This window comes from Pelophylax lessonae, assembly GCF_965119305.1.
Source record: "Pelophylax lessonae genome assembly, chromosome: 7".
In the NCBI taxonomy this organism is placed as follows: Eukaryota; Metazoa; Chordata; class Amphibia; order Anura; family Ranidae; genus Pelophylax; species Pelophylax lessonae.
Window position 1 is genome coordinate 236,295,807 of NC_138774.1, and position 12,981 is coordinate 236,308,787.

Genomic DNA, 12,981 nt, shown 5'->3' on the forward strand with positions numbered 1-12,981 from the left:
TTGGCCCCTCTGTATCTAGCAGGGTTATTTCAACCCATGTAAATTAGTGATCTTGCCCATAATCAGATGCATGGCTGGTTTTGCTTGTGCCCTATGCAGGAGTGATCATTTTGGTCACATGGTCTTTAAATGCAGATGTGTCAACTGCAATATGAAGTGTATTATCAGTCTGTCGTGCTCGTCTTTCCTGGATATTTATCTTTTACGCTTACTTTTGACTGTCTTGTATTTTTGCTCTATCTCTTCTCTCTTCCTCATGCCTTCACCTGTGGAAAGTAGGTCAACATGCTGGATCTCTCCTGTCTTTTCCTCCAGTCTTCCTTTTGCTAGCTTGGGGGACGTGAAGTCTTAAACGGTATATGTGCATGAAGTGTGCATTGGACTGTGTTAACATTCACCCATCCTACATTCATTTGTGATCACACCTACTTTAATCAGTTTTGTTTTCAGTTCGGCTTTCCTTTTTAAATCAGTTGTCTGCTAAACGTAACATTTAACTGTCTATATGCAAAAGGGTGTCTTCTCTGTTGCACATACGGCAATAATAGACACCACTATGTGGAGTAGAGATCACAGAACAAAGATCATAGAGAACTTAATTCTGTGAAAACAGACCAGCTGCCCCCTTTTGGACCAAAGCCCATCATACAGGACTTTTCTGTTAGCTCATTGGTAGTGGAAACCGGATATTCCAATACTTTAGACAGCTTTTTGCTGTTGTCTTTCATGCTATTCTAGCTAATAGTTTACTGAATGATGCAAACAGAACCTTTATAAATTGGATTGCTTAAAATGTTTAGAGATGGGACTGTTCTGTGATCTATCCCTACTGTTTAAAGACAAAAATAGTTTAGCGTTGGATGCAAAAGGAAGGGTCGAAATGTGTAAGATGGAACAAAAGGCAATAATCTATTTTGGATAGAATATGGGAGGATTATAGCCGGATTGCAATCTGTGTCCCAATAGAGAGGTTTCTCTTCACTTCCAGTGCCATAGCCAAAACAGGACAGAAGAGGAAATCTCCCTGGTCACCAGAACTAGTGTCCCCATTGAAAGATTACCCTCTATTCCTGTTGTGGAGACCACCCAAAGTGTGGGTCTTTTAAATTTGTCAACAGCATCCTTACCCAGGGATTAATCGATGAACTCACAAATCCATAAAAACCTTACGGGCGTTTTAAACCGGTGTTTTTTTGTTTTTTTTCTTTCTAATTTTGTGTTCACTTGGGTATTCTCCCTTCTCTCCCTTCTCTGCCTATTGCCTTGACACAAGGGAGAAGGATCTTAAGTGTGGCGCACACCTTGGGACAGTTGTCACTCCAACAGGTGTCTCCATTGGATCTCATGTTAACTCCATTTTTGATTTTCCTTCACTTTCAGTAAATCTACTTTAAAATGCATTGCTGTGTTTGGTGCTCATAGTAACATCCATTGGTGACTTTCCACTTCAGTATACCTCACTAGATTAAATGGTTTTACATGTGGCTGTTGAACATTTTAGACTTTCCAGGTGGTACAACAGAAAACGGACCCTGCAGATTAGTCATTCACTAACACTATAAAGGAGATGTCATCAATGAACCGATCCAATGATCTTGGCCCCACTATCTTTGGGGGGGGGGGGGGGTCTGGAAAGTTGCCTTTCAAACAGGTTTTTAAGTCCCCTTTGCACGATTTTTGGTTGTCTTTGATTATGTCAAAGGTCTATTCATATCATAGCGCTAGTATTGCTAAAAAGTTATTACACAGAAGGATTCATTTTTGTATGGATGGTTTTTGATTGTGTGTAATCTGAAGATTTGTACTGTGCTTGGTTTCTTGTGTAGCTTCAAACCCCACTGCCTGTCGTGCTGTGGGCCGTGGCTTGCAGCCCAAGGGTGTACGTGTGAAGGAGACGGCTGACTTCAAGGTCTACACCAAAGGAGCCGGAAGTGGCGAACTTAAAGTCGTGGTCAAGGGACCAAGTGAGTAAAATGTTGCCATCTACCTGCTGTTTCCTTTTTTGAAGTTAGTGATATCGGTTTTCTAAGTACTTTTTGTGGCATTGTTTCTCATTAAATTGTACCTATTTACTTCTGCAGAAAGGTAAAAGGAATCTACAATAATTGGGGCAGTGTTTTACTTATAAAGCAGAGCAACAGCCGAGTTAAAATTCCTTTGCAGAATTTTCTCCATTGCTGAGCAAAGCTGTTCAAAAAAAAAATCTTCACAGCTACACACATGGTAGTTTCTGATACCTGTGTTCCACACTGCCTGCTGTGCCCCTGTGTTGCTACAGCAAACAAATGTGTTGAATGTGAAGATTCTCCAGGAGGCTTTGTGCAGGAAAGTAGACAAGTGCTGGAACAGGCTAGTATAAAGCGTCCTTTTTATGCTTCATTTACGAGGGGCAGCTTTGCTCAGCAGCTCCCGAATCGGACAGATTCCCAGAATCTTGGGGGTAGAATGCTCTCCTTGCAAGCTGCGCCACCTACAGGGAGGTAGTAAAGCTGGCCAGGTGGAAGAAAACACGAGGAAGCTTTGGGGGAGAGGGGGGTTGGAGTTGCACACAACTTAACTCTGCACCTAACGCACTCCTGCATTCTGTACATGGTGCTACCCTAAACCCTAGATTATGTAAATGGCGCACCCTTGAACTCTGTACACAGTTCAAAACGCACTCTGGAGCTGTACCTAGCTTGGCGCCCTTTAAAGCCCAATGATGTGGCCCATGATGAAATGGAGTTTGACACCGCTGAACTATTGACTAGATGTAATCCATTTTGTATCTGCATGAAGAATTCATTTTTAGGGGGTTTATATAATTGGGATAAGCATATTTCATATCAACGCCTCTTTTCTAGTTTGGACTGTTTAGCAGGCTGATGGGAAATGCCATTGTTTTCGAGTAATGGAAATTGCAGCCGTCTAAAATGACCCTTCTTTGCTTCTTAGGTTTTCAATTTTTAAACATGTGCAAAGTCTTCCGGCTCTTTATGGCCTCTTGCCATTTTAAGATGGGATGTGCGATTAAATGGTCTTACTGATGCTGATTTAGTTAGCTAGGAAATCGGAAAAACATTTGGGGGAACTATGCTATGCAATTGTATTTCTGTAAATTATGCTTTGCAATCCTAGAAATCCGTTTCCTTTTACTTTTATAACCTGCATTGTTGGTAACTTCGCAAATTTGCTTAACTACCTAATTTCTGTTCTCTACAGAGGGAACTGAAGAACGTGTTAAACAAAAGGATTTGGGTGATGGAGTCTATTACTTTGAGTACTATCCAACCACCCCTGGAAATTACACTGTTACAATTACATGGGGAGGACAGCACATCCCAAGAAGGTGAGGTTTGGTAGATCTTTTGCATGGCAGCAGGGGTCCCAAATAAGGATATCAGTTTACTTCCTTAGGACGATTTCTTTACTTTAAAGAGATTCAAGATCCCAAAGCTGTAAACTGCAGTTCCACCTACAACCCAGAAAGTCAGTGATTCTTGGTGTTGAACTATAATGGAGGGCGCCAAACTGGTAACACTCTAAGCTTGAATCCAAAGCTTTGTTTTAGACATAGAATTCTAACCATTTACCACAATCTGGTTTTAATTTGTGGTTTTTCACCCTTCCCATGTGTCCTGGTAACCATTGTTATGGGTAACCATTGTTATGGGTCTGAAGTGAGGGATGATTTAAAATGGAGTTGCTGCCAGCATAGGAAATTTCAGTAGGGATACTTCGTCTTGGGGGATTTACCACACTTTAGAGAGGTTTCTTCACTTCCGGTCTACATGATAAAGAATCTGTCGGGGTTTTAACCATTGCTTACTCTATCCAAAGCTACGTTTTTTTTTTTTTTGACTGACTAGATATATTTCAAATCCCTGGTACAGGCCAGAAACTTTGGAAGAAATTGTAATCCTCATAAATGACTTTTCTGAATTTGCATGTTCATATTTTTTTTTTTTTTTTGCTTTTAGTCCATTTGAGGTGAAAGTTGGCACGGAATGTGGGCATCAAAAAGTACGTGCATGGGGTCCCGGTCTGGAAGGAGGAGTTGTTGGAAAATCTGCCGACTTTGTGGTTGAAGCCATTGGTGATGATGTTGGTACTCTAGGTGAGTTCCAATCCCGGATAGACAAACTAAGCAAAGTATCTTGCATACAATTTTGCTCAGACCTAATGTTTTCCCAACTTGTAGGTGCAATACAATCAGCACAATAAGTGCTATCTGGTCCTTTAAGAAGTGTTAAGTCTGGTTGTGATGTACAATATAACTGCATATTGCTTCTGTTTAGTCAAAGGATATGTCAAAACGGTTAATTGCCGTTGTGGACTTGAAGGTACATGTTCCAGAACAAAGGGTCATTGATTGCTGTGCAGCATGTACTCTCAAGCAGTTCAGTAGTGGCAATTCCCTTATTTGTTGGTAATAGCCTCCGAAATGTTACCTACCTGGCTGTTATGGTAATCCATGGTTTTCCTTCCTTTGGACATCTATCTACAAATTCAGGGGTCTTCAAACTATCGCCCTCCAGTTGTTCAGGAACTACAATTCCCATCATGCCTAGCCATGTCTGTGAATGTCAGAGTTTTACAATGCCTCATGGGATATGTAGTTCCGCAACAGCTGGAGGGCCGTAGTTTGAGGATCCCTAATCTACATGGTTGCAAAGAGCTGATGACGCAGATCTCTGTAGCCATTCAGATCATTGACTGCAAAACAAAGGCTTTGAAGCAGGCTATGACAGCTGGGACTTCTTCAGTACAGATTTTCTTGACTTACTAACCTAATCCTATAAACTGATTTTATTATGTGGTTTCCATTGTGTTAAAAACATGTGAACCTATTCTATCTTTATAGGATTTTCTGTGGAAGGACCATCTCAAGCCAAGATTGAGTGCGATGACAAAGGGGATGGCTCATGTGATGTGCGTTACTGGCCATTGGAGGCTGGAGAATATGCTGTACATGTTTTGTGTAACAACGAAGATATAAAACTGAGCCCCTTCATGGCAGAAATTAAACCTGCTCCCAAAGACTTCTATCCAGAGAAAGTAAGCATTGTTGGGTAATGGATGGATTTGTTTAGATCAGTAGTCCTCAACCCTGGTCCTCAGGGCCCACTAACAGGCCAGGTTTGCAAGATAACTGAAATACATCCCAGGTGATATCATTTGCTGCTCAGTGATTGCAGTATTCTAGTCTGCATTTCCCCAAGGTAATACTTAAAATCTGGCCTGTTAGTGGGCCCTGAGGACCGGAGTTGAGGACCACTGGTATAGATGCCCTGCTTTGGATTAGTTGTAGCCATCCCCCCTCCCCTCAAAGACTTGTCCTTTAAACCCAAAATGTTTCCTTTTGCATGCTTGATTAGCTCTTTAGTGGATTTCCTTGATTTTGATGTAGATGGGTTTGAAACAAATTTGAAAAACAAGCTAAACTTGGTATTGTTTGGTGTAGGTGAAAGCCTTTGGACCTGGGTTGGAGAAGTCTGGATTGGCTATTAACAAACCAGCTGAATTTACAGTTGACGCCAAACATGGAGGCAAGGCACCTCTCAAGGTGTCTGTGCAAGTAAGTCATTTTGGAACCTCTTTCAATATGTGGGGACAAACCTCAAATGTATCATTACTGACTTTATTTATTTTTTCAGGATTCTGAAGGAAACCCAGTTGAGGTTACCACAAAGGATAATGGCAATGGAACTTACAGCTGCAGCTACACTCCAAAGAAACCGTTAAAACACACTGCTCTGATATCCTGGGGAGGGGTCAATATTCCAAATAGTCCCTTCAGGGTAAGTCGGGCTATGCTCTGCGGATAGTCTCTCAGGAGCCAGATCTGTTAGGTTGTTGGTCTTTGGTGTAATGTTGCCGTGCCCCACTGTTGCATTAGACTACTAGAACTCCACCTGATTTGAAGTTGTCCTGGTGTCACGATAAGAGCTTATGCTTAAATTGGCTAATCCTGTCCTAGATGACTTGCGGTACTACTAGAGTTTTTTCCAGCTGGTGTTATCTTCCCAGTGGTAGAAAAACTATGTTCTCAAATGAGACCCCCCTCACTGGTTAAGTGTTGCAGAACCAACATCTTACTGGCTTGTAGTTGCAAAGAGGTTGAAAAGACACTATCCATCTAGTTTAACCAGAAAGGTAATCACCCCCCGAAGACTATCATATATTCCCTGGATCAACTACCCCTGGTGTTGCCTCCTAAATGTGAATATCCAGTTAGAAGTCATGCATTTGGGAATGCATTCATTCTTTAACATTCTGAGCTGCCCATAACCACTATTTCAATTTCACAGCTCTTACTGTGAAGAATCCTTTCCATGTTTTTGAGGTTACATCTCTTCCTCCAGCTGTAAAGAGTGCCCCTTGTCTGTAATTACGTGGAAGTGAATAACTAAATGCCAAGGTCACTATATGGACCATTTATTAATGCATGTTGATCATATTCTCCCTTAATCTCCTCTTTAGAAAGAATAAATTCAGTTCCTCTAGTCCAGGGATATGCAAACTGTGGCCCTCCAGCTGTTGCAAAACTACAACTCCCATCATGCCTCTGCCTCTAGGTGTCATGCTTTTGGCTGTCAGTCTTGCTATGCATCATGGGACTTGTAGTTCTGCAACATCTGGAGGGCCACAGTTTGCATATTCCTGCTCTAGTTTTTTCTCATAGCTGAGCTCCTCCATGCCTCTTGTCTGTTTGGTTGCCCTCCTCTGCTTAGTAATTTGTACAGGGGTAAAATGTGCCTCTCTGCAATCCATACCTCTTAATACAAAGGATTTGGCTCCTTTTTGGAAACTGCAGCTTGTCTTTGCATGCTATGAAGTCTGTGATCTACCAGAAATCCCAAATCATTCTGACATTGACTACCCCAGCTGTACTCTACCCCCCCCCCCTAGAATGTATGAGGCATGCATGTTCTTGGCCCCCAAGTGCATAACTTTCTCAGTATTAAACCTCATTTGCCACTTAGTTGCCTGAATAGTTCCAAGTAAAGGGAATGCACCATAGGAGAAGGCGATGAGCCTGAGTGTTTTTATTGCTAGAAAACTTGTTGCCAGCAATGAAATCGCAAGTGTTAACTTGCCCTTTGTTAACTAACGTGGAATTGATCTCTTCTAGATGAGCATCGGTGCTGGCAGCCATCCCAACAAAGTGAAAGTTTACGGACCTGGTGTCGCCAAGACTGGTTTGAAATCACATGAGCCTACATATTTTACTGTGGACTGCACAGAAGCTGGTCAAGGTGAGCAATCAGATTGCTGATCAGTGAGCTAGGGGATTTGCTCCACCCTGTAACAACGAATTAGTTGGACATTACGGCGATGCTGGAACCACAATTCCTGTGTGGGTTCCCAGACCACATCAGAATCGCAGGCAATTCATGCTGCACTCTGCAAACTTTTGCGGGTGTCCAAATAAAGTTAATGCCGCCCCCAAATGTGTTCGCAGAACGCAGTGCGAACTGTGGAATCGGATTTCATGGGTCGGAACACCAATGCGATCTGATTCCAGTGTGGACCAAAAAGGCACAATTTTGGTGCTATGCGATTTCAGCCATACAAACTGTCTGAATTCGCACAGTAATGTGGTGCGCATCACATGTCATCTCTGCAATTGCAATAGTGTGAACCCAGCCTAAAGCGCAACCTATGCATACCTGCATTAATGTTTTGACTTGTACACTTTAATAAAACAAATTCCTTTATGAGCTGGCCCCCATATCTCATTACTGACTTGCTGTTTTGTTTCTCTTCAGGGGATGTCAGCATTGGCATAAAGTGTGCCCCTGGAGTAGTAGGACCAGCAGAAGCTGACATAGACTTTGACATCATCAGGAATGATAATGACACTTTCACAGTGAAATACACCCCACCAGGAGCTGGAAGCTACACCATCATGGTTCTATTTGCTGGCCAGGTAACTTGTTCCATTGCGTTTAAGTCTGGAACTTCAGTGTACTGTGTGAACCGAATGTTAAAACCTTCCATACCCAATCGGCTATTGTGGTTTGGTTTGCCAAATAAGTAATTTAACTATTCTTTCCTGAAGGCCACTCCTACAAGTCCCATTCGCATTAAAGTTGATCCATCCCATGATGCCAGCAAAGTGAAGGCTGATGGACCAGGCTTGAACAAGAGTGGTAAGTGCAATTGATGGTGGGGCATGTTTTTGTTGAGCAGGTTTATTAAAAGATTTTTTTTTTTAATCAGATAATTTTTATTGAAAACTTTTTTGTCACAAACAATACAAGACAAAAACAAAAGAAACCAACAAAGAAACATCAAAACAGCTCACAAATCAAAAGTATTCATCACGTGCTCACAGTGGATAATAACAATACCAGGGAATAGGGAGGGAGGGTAGTTATCGGTATAGCATGAGTCTACAAGGCAATGTAATTCAGCAATGGAACAGAAGACATGCATTCATCTACGCCTAATGAGCAGCAATCCCCCCCCCCCCCCCCCCCGCCTCACAGGTCCAAGTGATGACGGCAGCACACGCAGTACAGAATACAATAGGTGAATCCTCCCCACTAACCAGTAGAGTTAAATGGATACAGAGCTCCCTCAGATATAGGCATCCACCACCTAGCATGCAATGAGTTGCTCTCCCCTGCAGGCTCTCCGGGTGTCAATAACATCAGCAGCAGAACCTCACGTGGAGGAGGTAACCCCACCCAGGAATTGGTTGGTGACTAAATGAGTGGGAGCTAGGCCAGGAACGTCTAGCCACAGCCCCCACACACGGTCAAATTTCAAGGCAGTACCCCTGTGTTTGTAAGTGAGATGTTCTCTGTTCAAGAGCACCTTAACTTCCTCAATCCAGTCAGCATGAGATGGCGCTATAGCGGATATCCACCGCCTCGCTATCAATTTCCTGGCCAGAAAGAAGCCTGAGCACCGCAGCATGGACCTCAGGTTGATGGAGCTCCTCATCCAAGCAACCCAAAATACACAACTTCGGTTCCACAGATAGAGTTAGTTTCCAGAGCGAGTTAATAGTCCTCACCACCGCATGCCAATACCGGTGCAACTTCAGGCACCGCCACAGCATGTGCAGCAGGGTACCAGTGTGGGCCCGACATCTAGGACAGAGGGGAGAGTCCCTCCTCCGCCAGTCGTACAGCCTCTGAGGGGTCCTGTACGTCCGGTGGAGAATGAACAGTTGCGTAAGTCTCTGTGAGGAAGACAGACACCCTAGGGACAGTCTCTAAAATACTCGTCCATTCCTCTGAGGAGATGGGACCAATATCCTCTGCCCAGGTGTCTCTACATTTAAAGGACATGGCTTTCGATATTTGTTATTAAAAGATTTTAATGTAAATCTTCTCTTTAGGTGTAGAAATTGGAAAGCCCACTCACTTCACTGTTAACACAAAGGCAGCTGGCAAAGCCAAACTAGATGTCAATTTTACTGGACCAGCCAAGGGTGATGCTGTGAAGGACTTTGACATCATTGATAACCTTGACAGCTCTTACACTGTCAAGTACACCCCAGTGCAACAGGTAAATTGATTTGTGATCTAGATAATCTCTATCTAATATCTCTATTCCACCTATATTACAATGTACAATTTTTTTTTTTTTTTTTTTTTTTTTTTTTTACAGGGTAATTTAGGAGTGAATGTTACTTATGGCGGGGATCACATTCCAAAGAGCCCGTTCCCTGTTGGCATTGCTCCCACTCTGGACCTCGGTAAAATCAAGGTTTCTGGACTTGGAGACAGTATGTATTTTATTTAAATCTGGAGTTTACTTGCATAGATTGATTTGAAGAATATTAAGAACGCTTGTATTTACGGAAACCTACTAGAATTTTTTTTTTCTGAACATTTTTATTTCACTCATCCCTGACCTGTCGGATTGGGAGGACATGGGGTGCCTGCAAAGAAACATGATAGAGAATGGAAAATGGGTGATAAGGGTATTTTACCTAACAAGAGTGTTAAAGGGAGGACTGGTATTCCTCCATGTCAAATCCCTAGATCAGGGGTCTTCAAACTATGGCCCCCTAGTTGTTCAGGAACTACAATTCCCATCGTGCCAAGTCATGTCTGTGAATGTCAGTTTTACAATGCCTCATGGGATGTGTAGTTCTGCAACAGCTGGAGGGCCGTAGTTTTGGGGATCCCTGCCCTAGATGATCTGTGTGCAAAAAAGTGTGCATGCCGTGAGTTTTTCTAGCATGCAGCAATTGAAGACCCAAGATTTAATTAAAAAATGTCCCAAGTGTCCAGTGAAATTGTATAAATCCTGCTTATAAAGATGTGTCCATTCACCAGGTTTCCTGAGCATCTCTCCCTCATGTATTTACCATATCTCACTGGACACTTGTAATTGTTTTTAGGGATAGTGCAACAACTGGGGTTCAGCAGCCATGTTAAACAGGGTACCGTTTAGTACCAACCTTTCTCCCAAGTGCTGAGTGTTCTGCACGTGTTCATAATGCAGTACACGTAGGGGTGGAATGAATACTGGTAAAATGAGGGCTGTATTAATTTGACCTGTGTTTCATTTTCAGAGGTGGAAGTTGGAAAGGACCAAGAGTTTACAGTGAAATCCAAAGGTGCTGGTGGGCAAGGCAAAGTGGCTGCTAAGATCACAGGCCCATCTAACAAGTCTGTTCCCTGCAAAGTGGAGCCAGGCCTGAGCCCAGACAATAGTACTGTCAAATTTATACCTCGGGAAGAAGGACCTTATGAGGTTGATGTGACCTATGATGGAGTCCCAGTTCCTGGCAGCCCATTCCCTGTAGAGGCTGTGCCACCAACCAACCCTTCAAAGGCAAGTGTGCTCACTCATCTGACTTCGAATTACTGCTTTGTTTAAAAACAGTTATGGTCTTAAAGACCTCTAAGAGTCGGTTCACACCAGGGTGACTCAAAGTCGCCCGTGCAGCACGCCTTCATCGCGGCTTGCAAAGGACTTCTCATAATAGAAGTCAACGCAAGTCGCTCCGACTTTGCCCAGAAGTAGTTCTAAGTCGGAGCGACTTGATTGGCTCTGATTAGAACTGTTCCATTGCACAGAATGGAGTGCTACTTTGTCGCCTGACAAGTCGGAGTAGTGTGAACCGGGTCTAATAGTGTCATGGACTTTTTTTTTTTTTTTCTTTCCATACCATATGTACTCTTTTTGATGGTAAAATTTGGTGGTGTCAATTAATTAAACTCAATACTGAATTCTGGCAATTTGGAAAACAAGGGAGATCAGTTTTTTTATTTTCATGCGCATGAAAACAAATACACAGTTCTAACAGAGCAGCCTGTCTGTTCCTATGGTCTAGCAAAACAATAGAACTTAAACTTTTTATAGTAATGAATATTTATGAAGCATAGGCGTGTTCTGGGCTGTAACCAAGGTGTAACAGTATATTTTCATCCAATCAACGTCCACTTCTTATGGTAAATTAACAATTACCTAGGCGTTTACACCACGTCACTGGCCCAAATGTTTAGCTGGTAGCAATCACACTGGTAAAAACCGGTTCGCTCATATCTTGCTCTTTGGCATGTGGCGTTCTTCTGCGATCTCTCAAGGTCTTCTGCAGAAACAAGAAACACAAACTCCCTTTTCATGCAGACGAGGGGGGTGTAAGCCTCAAGCAAGAACATTCACTAGAAATAGGATAATCAAAAAGCATCACTCAACTGCTGCAAAGAACAAAGTATTATCTACATTTATAGGTTCCCATATACATTACTTCAGCTGCATTTAGTGAAAAATTCCTGACTCAGCCCATTCTGCCAATAGGTGGTAATGCAGAAATGTATGGGGAGTTGGGGGACTATGAACAGAATGTCTCTTATTCTGGGAACAGCTGTGAGCTGTCCAGCTGCTGAAACTAACATGTTAAATTTATGCAAATTTAGTAATTGGATTGCATATTTAAATTTTTTTACAGTATTGACTGTAATAGTGTATACTTGTCTGAATACAGGTAAATTTTTTTAAGTGTAGTTCCAGCCAAAAGAATTTAGTTTTTTGGATGGCACCATTTGGTACCATTTGTTTTGCGGTCTGTGCCCCTGTTCAGAAGATTTCACCTCCCTTTCTGTCCCCATGACAACTGTATTTTAAAAATGTTGGGTGGTTGTGGAAACAAGATTAGTAATAAAGCTTCAGTGGAGACAACTCTTCCCATGAGAACTTATAGGAGAATTTCCCTTCCTAGGGGGAGATTTCCTCTCACTTCCTGTTGTGTCCCTCTGTTTTTGTAAGTCTGATGTTTGTAACCTGGGGACCGCCTGTAGTTATAAAGTCTGTCTAGCTATATTTATGGTATCTTACAGTTTTTGCTTTGTTTATAGGTGAAAGCTTTTGGCCCTGGACTCAAGGGAGGCAATGTTGGCTCCGCTGCTCCTTTCACAATCGATACTAAAGGAGCTGGCCAGGGAGGCCTTGGCTTGACAGTAGAAGGTCCTTGTGAAGCGAAGATAGAATGTCTAGACAATGGTGATGGAACATGTTCAGTTAACTATCTGCCAACACAGCCTGGCGACTACAACATCAATATTCTGTTTGCTGACAAACACATTCCTGGCTCTCCCTTTAAGGCAAAGATTGAGCCTGGCTTTGACCCTACCAAGGTGACCTGTTCTGGTCCAGGTCTAGAACATGCTCAGGTTGGGGAAGCTGGCACGTTCAATGTGGACTGCTCTAATGCTGGAAGTGCTGAGCTTACCATTGAGATTATCTCTGACACTGGAATGCAGGCAGAGGTTCATATCCAGGACAATGGAGATGGCACCTACACCATCACATATATCCCATTATACCCAGGGATTTACACTATTACCATAAAGTATGGCGGACAGATGGTGCCAAACTTTCCCAGCAAATTGCAAGTTAAACCAGCAGTTGACACATCTGGAATTAAAGTCTATGGACCAGGAGTTGAAGGAAAAGGTATGGTACAATAAAATGCATTCATGTCTAGGTATTGGTCTGCCAATGTAATTAACCTCTTACCTTTTTTTTACA

General features: G+C 42.6%; 1 protein-coding gene across 3 annotated transcripts in view; it reads left to right on the top strand.

The window, feature by feature from the left end:
- Positions 1–12,981, top strand: part of FLNA (filamin A) — a 178,061-nt gene that overhangs the window by 130,163 nt on the left and 34,917 nt on the right. For all 3 annotated transcript variants that reach the window (XM_082263326.1, XM_082263328.1, XM_082263327.1), the window contains exons 10-22: positions 1,827–1,964; positions 3,202–3,328; positions 3,960–4,096; positions 4,844–5,037; positions 5,444–5,557; positions 5,637–5,780; positions 7,115–7,238; positions 7,752–7,912; positions 8,045–8,135; positions 9,335–9,504; positions 9,607–9,724; positions 10,520–10,782; positions 12,309–12,906. In XM_082263326.1, coding sequence (XP_082119452.1) covers positions 1,827–1,964; positions 3,202–3,328; positions 3,960–4,096; positions 4,844–5,037; positions 5,444–5,557; positions 5,637–5,780; positions 7,115–7,238; positions 7,752–7,912; positions 8,045–8,135; positions 9,335–9,504; positions 9,607–9,724; positions 10,520–10,782; positions 12,309–12,906 — 2,379 coding nt within the window. The remainder of the gene's footprint in view (positions 1–1,826; positions 1,965–3,201; positions 3,329–3,959; positions 4,097–4,843; positions 5,038–5,443; positions 5,558–5,636; positions 5,781–7,114; positions 7,239–7,751; positions 7,913–8,044; positions 8,136–9,334; positions 9,505–9,606; positions 9,725–10,519; positions 10,783–12,308; positions 12,907–12,981) is intronic.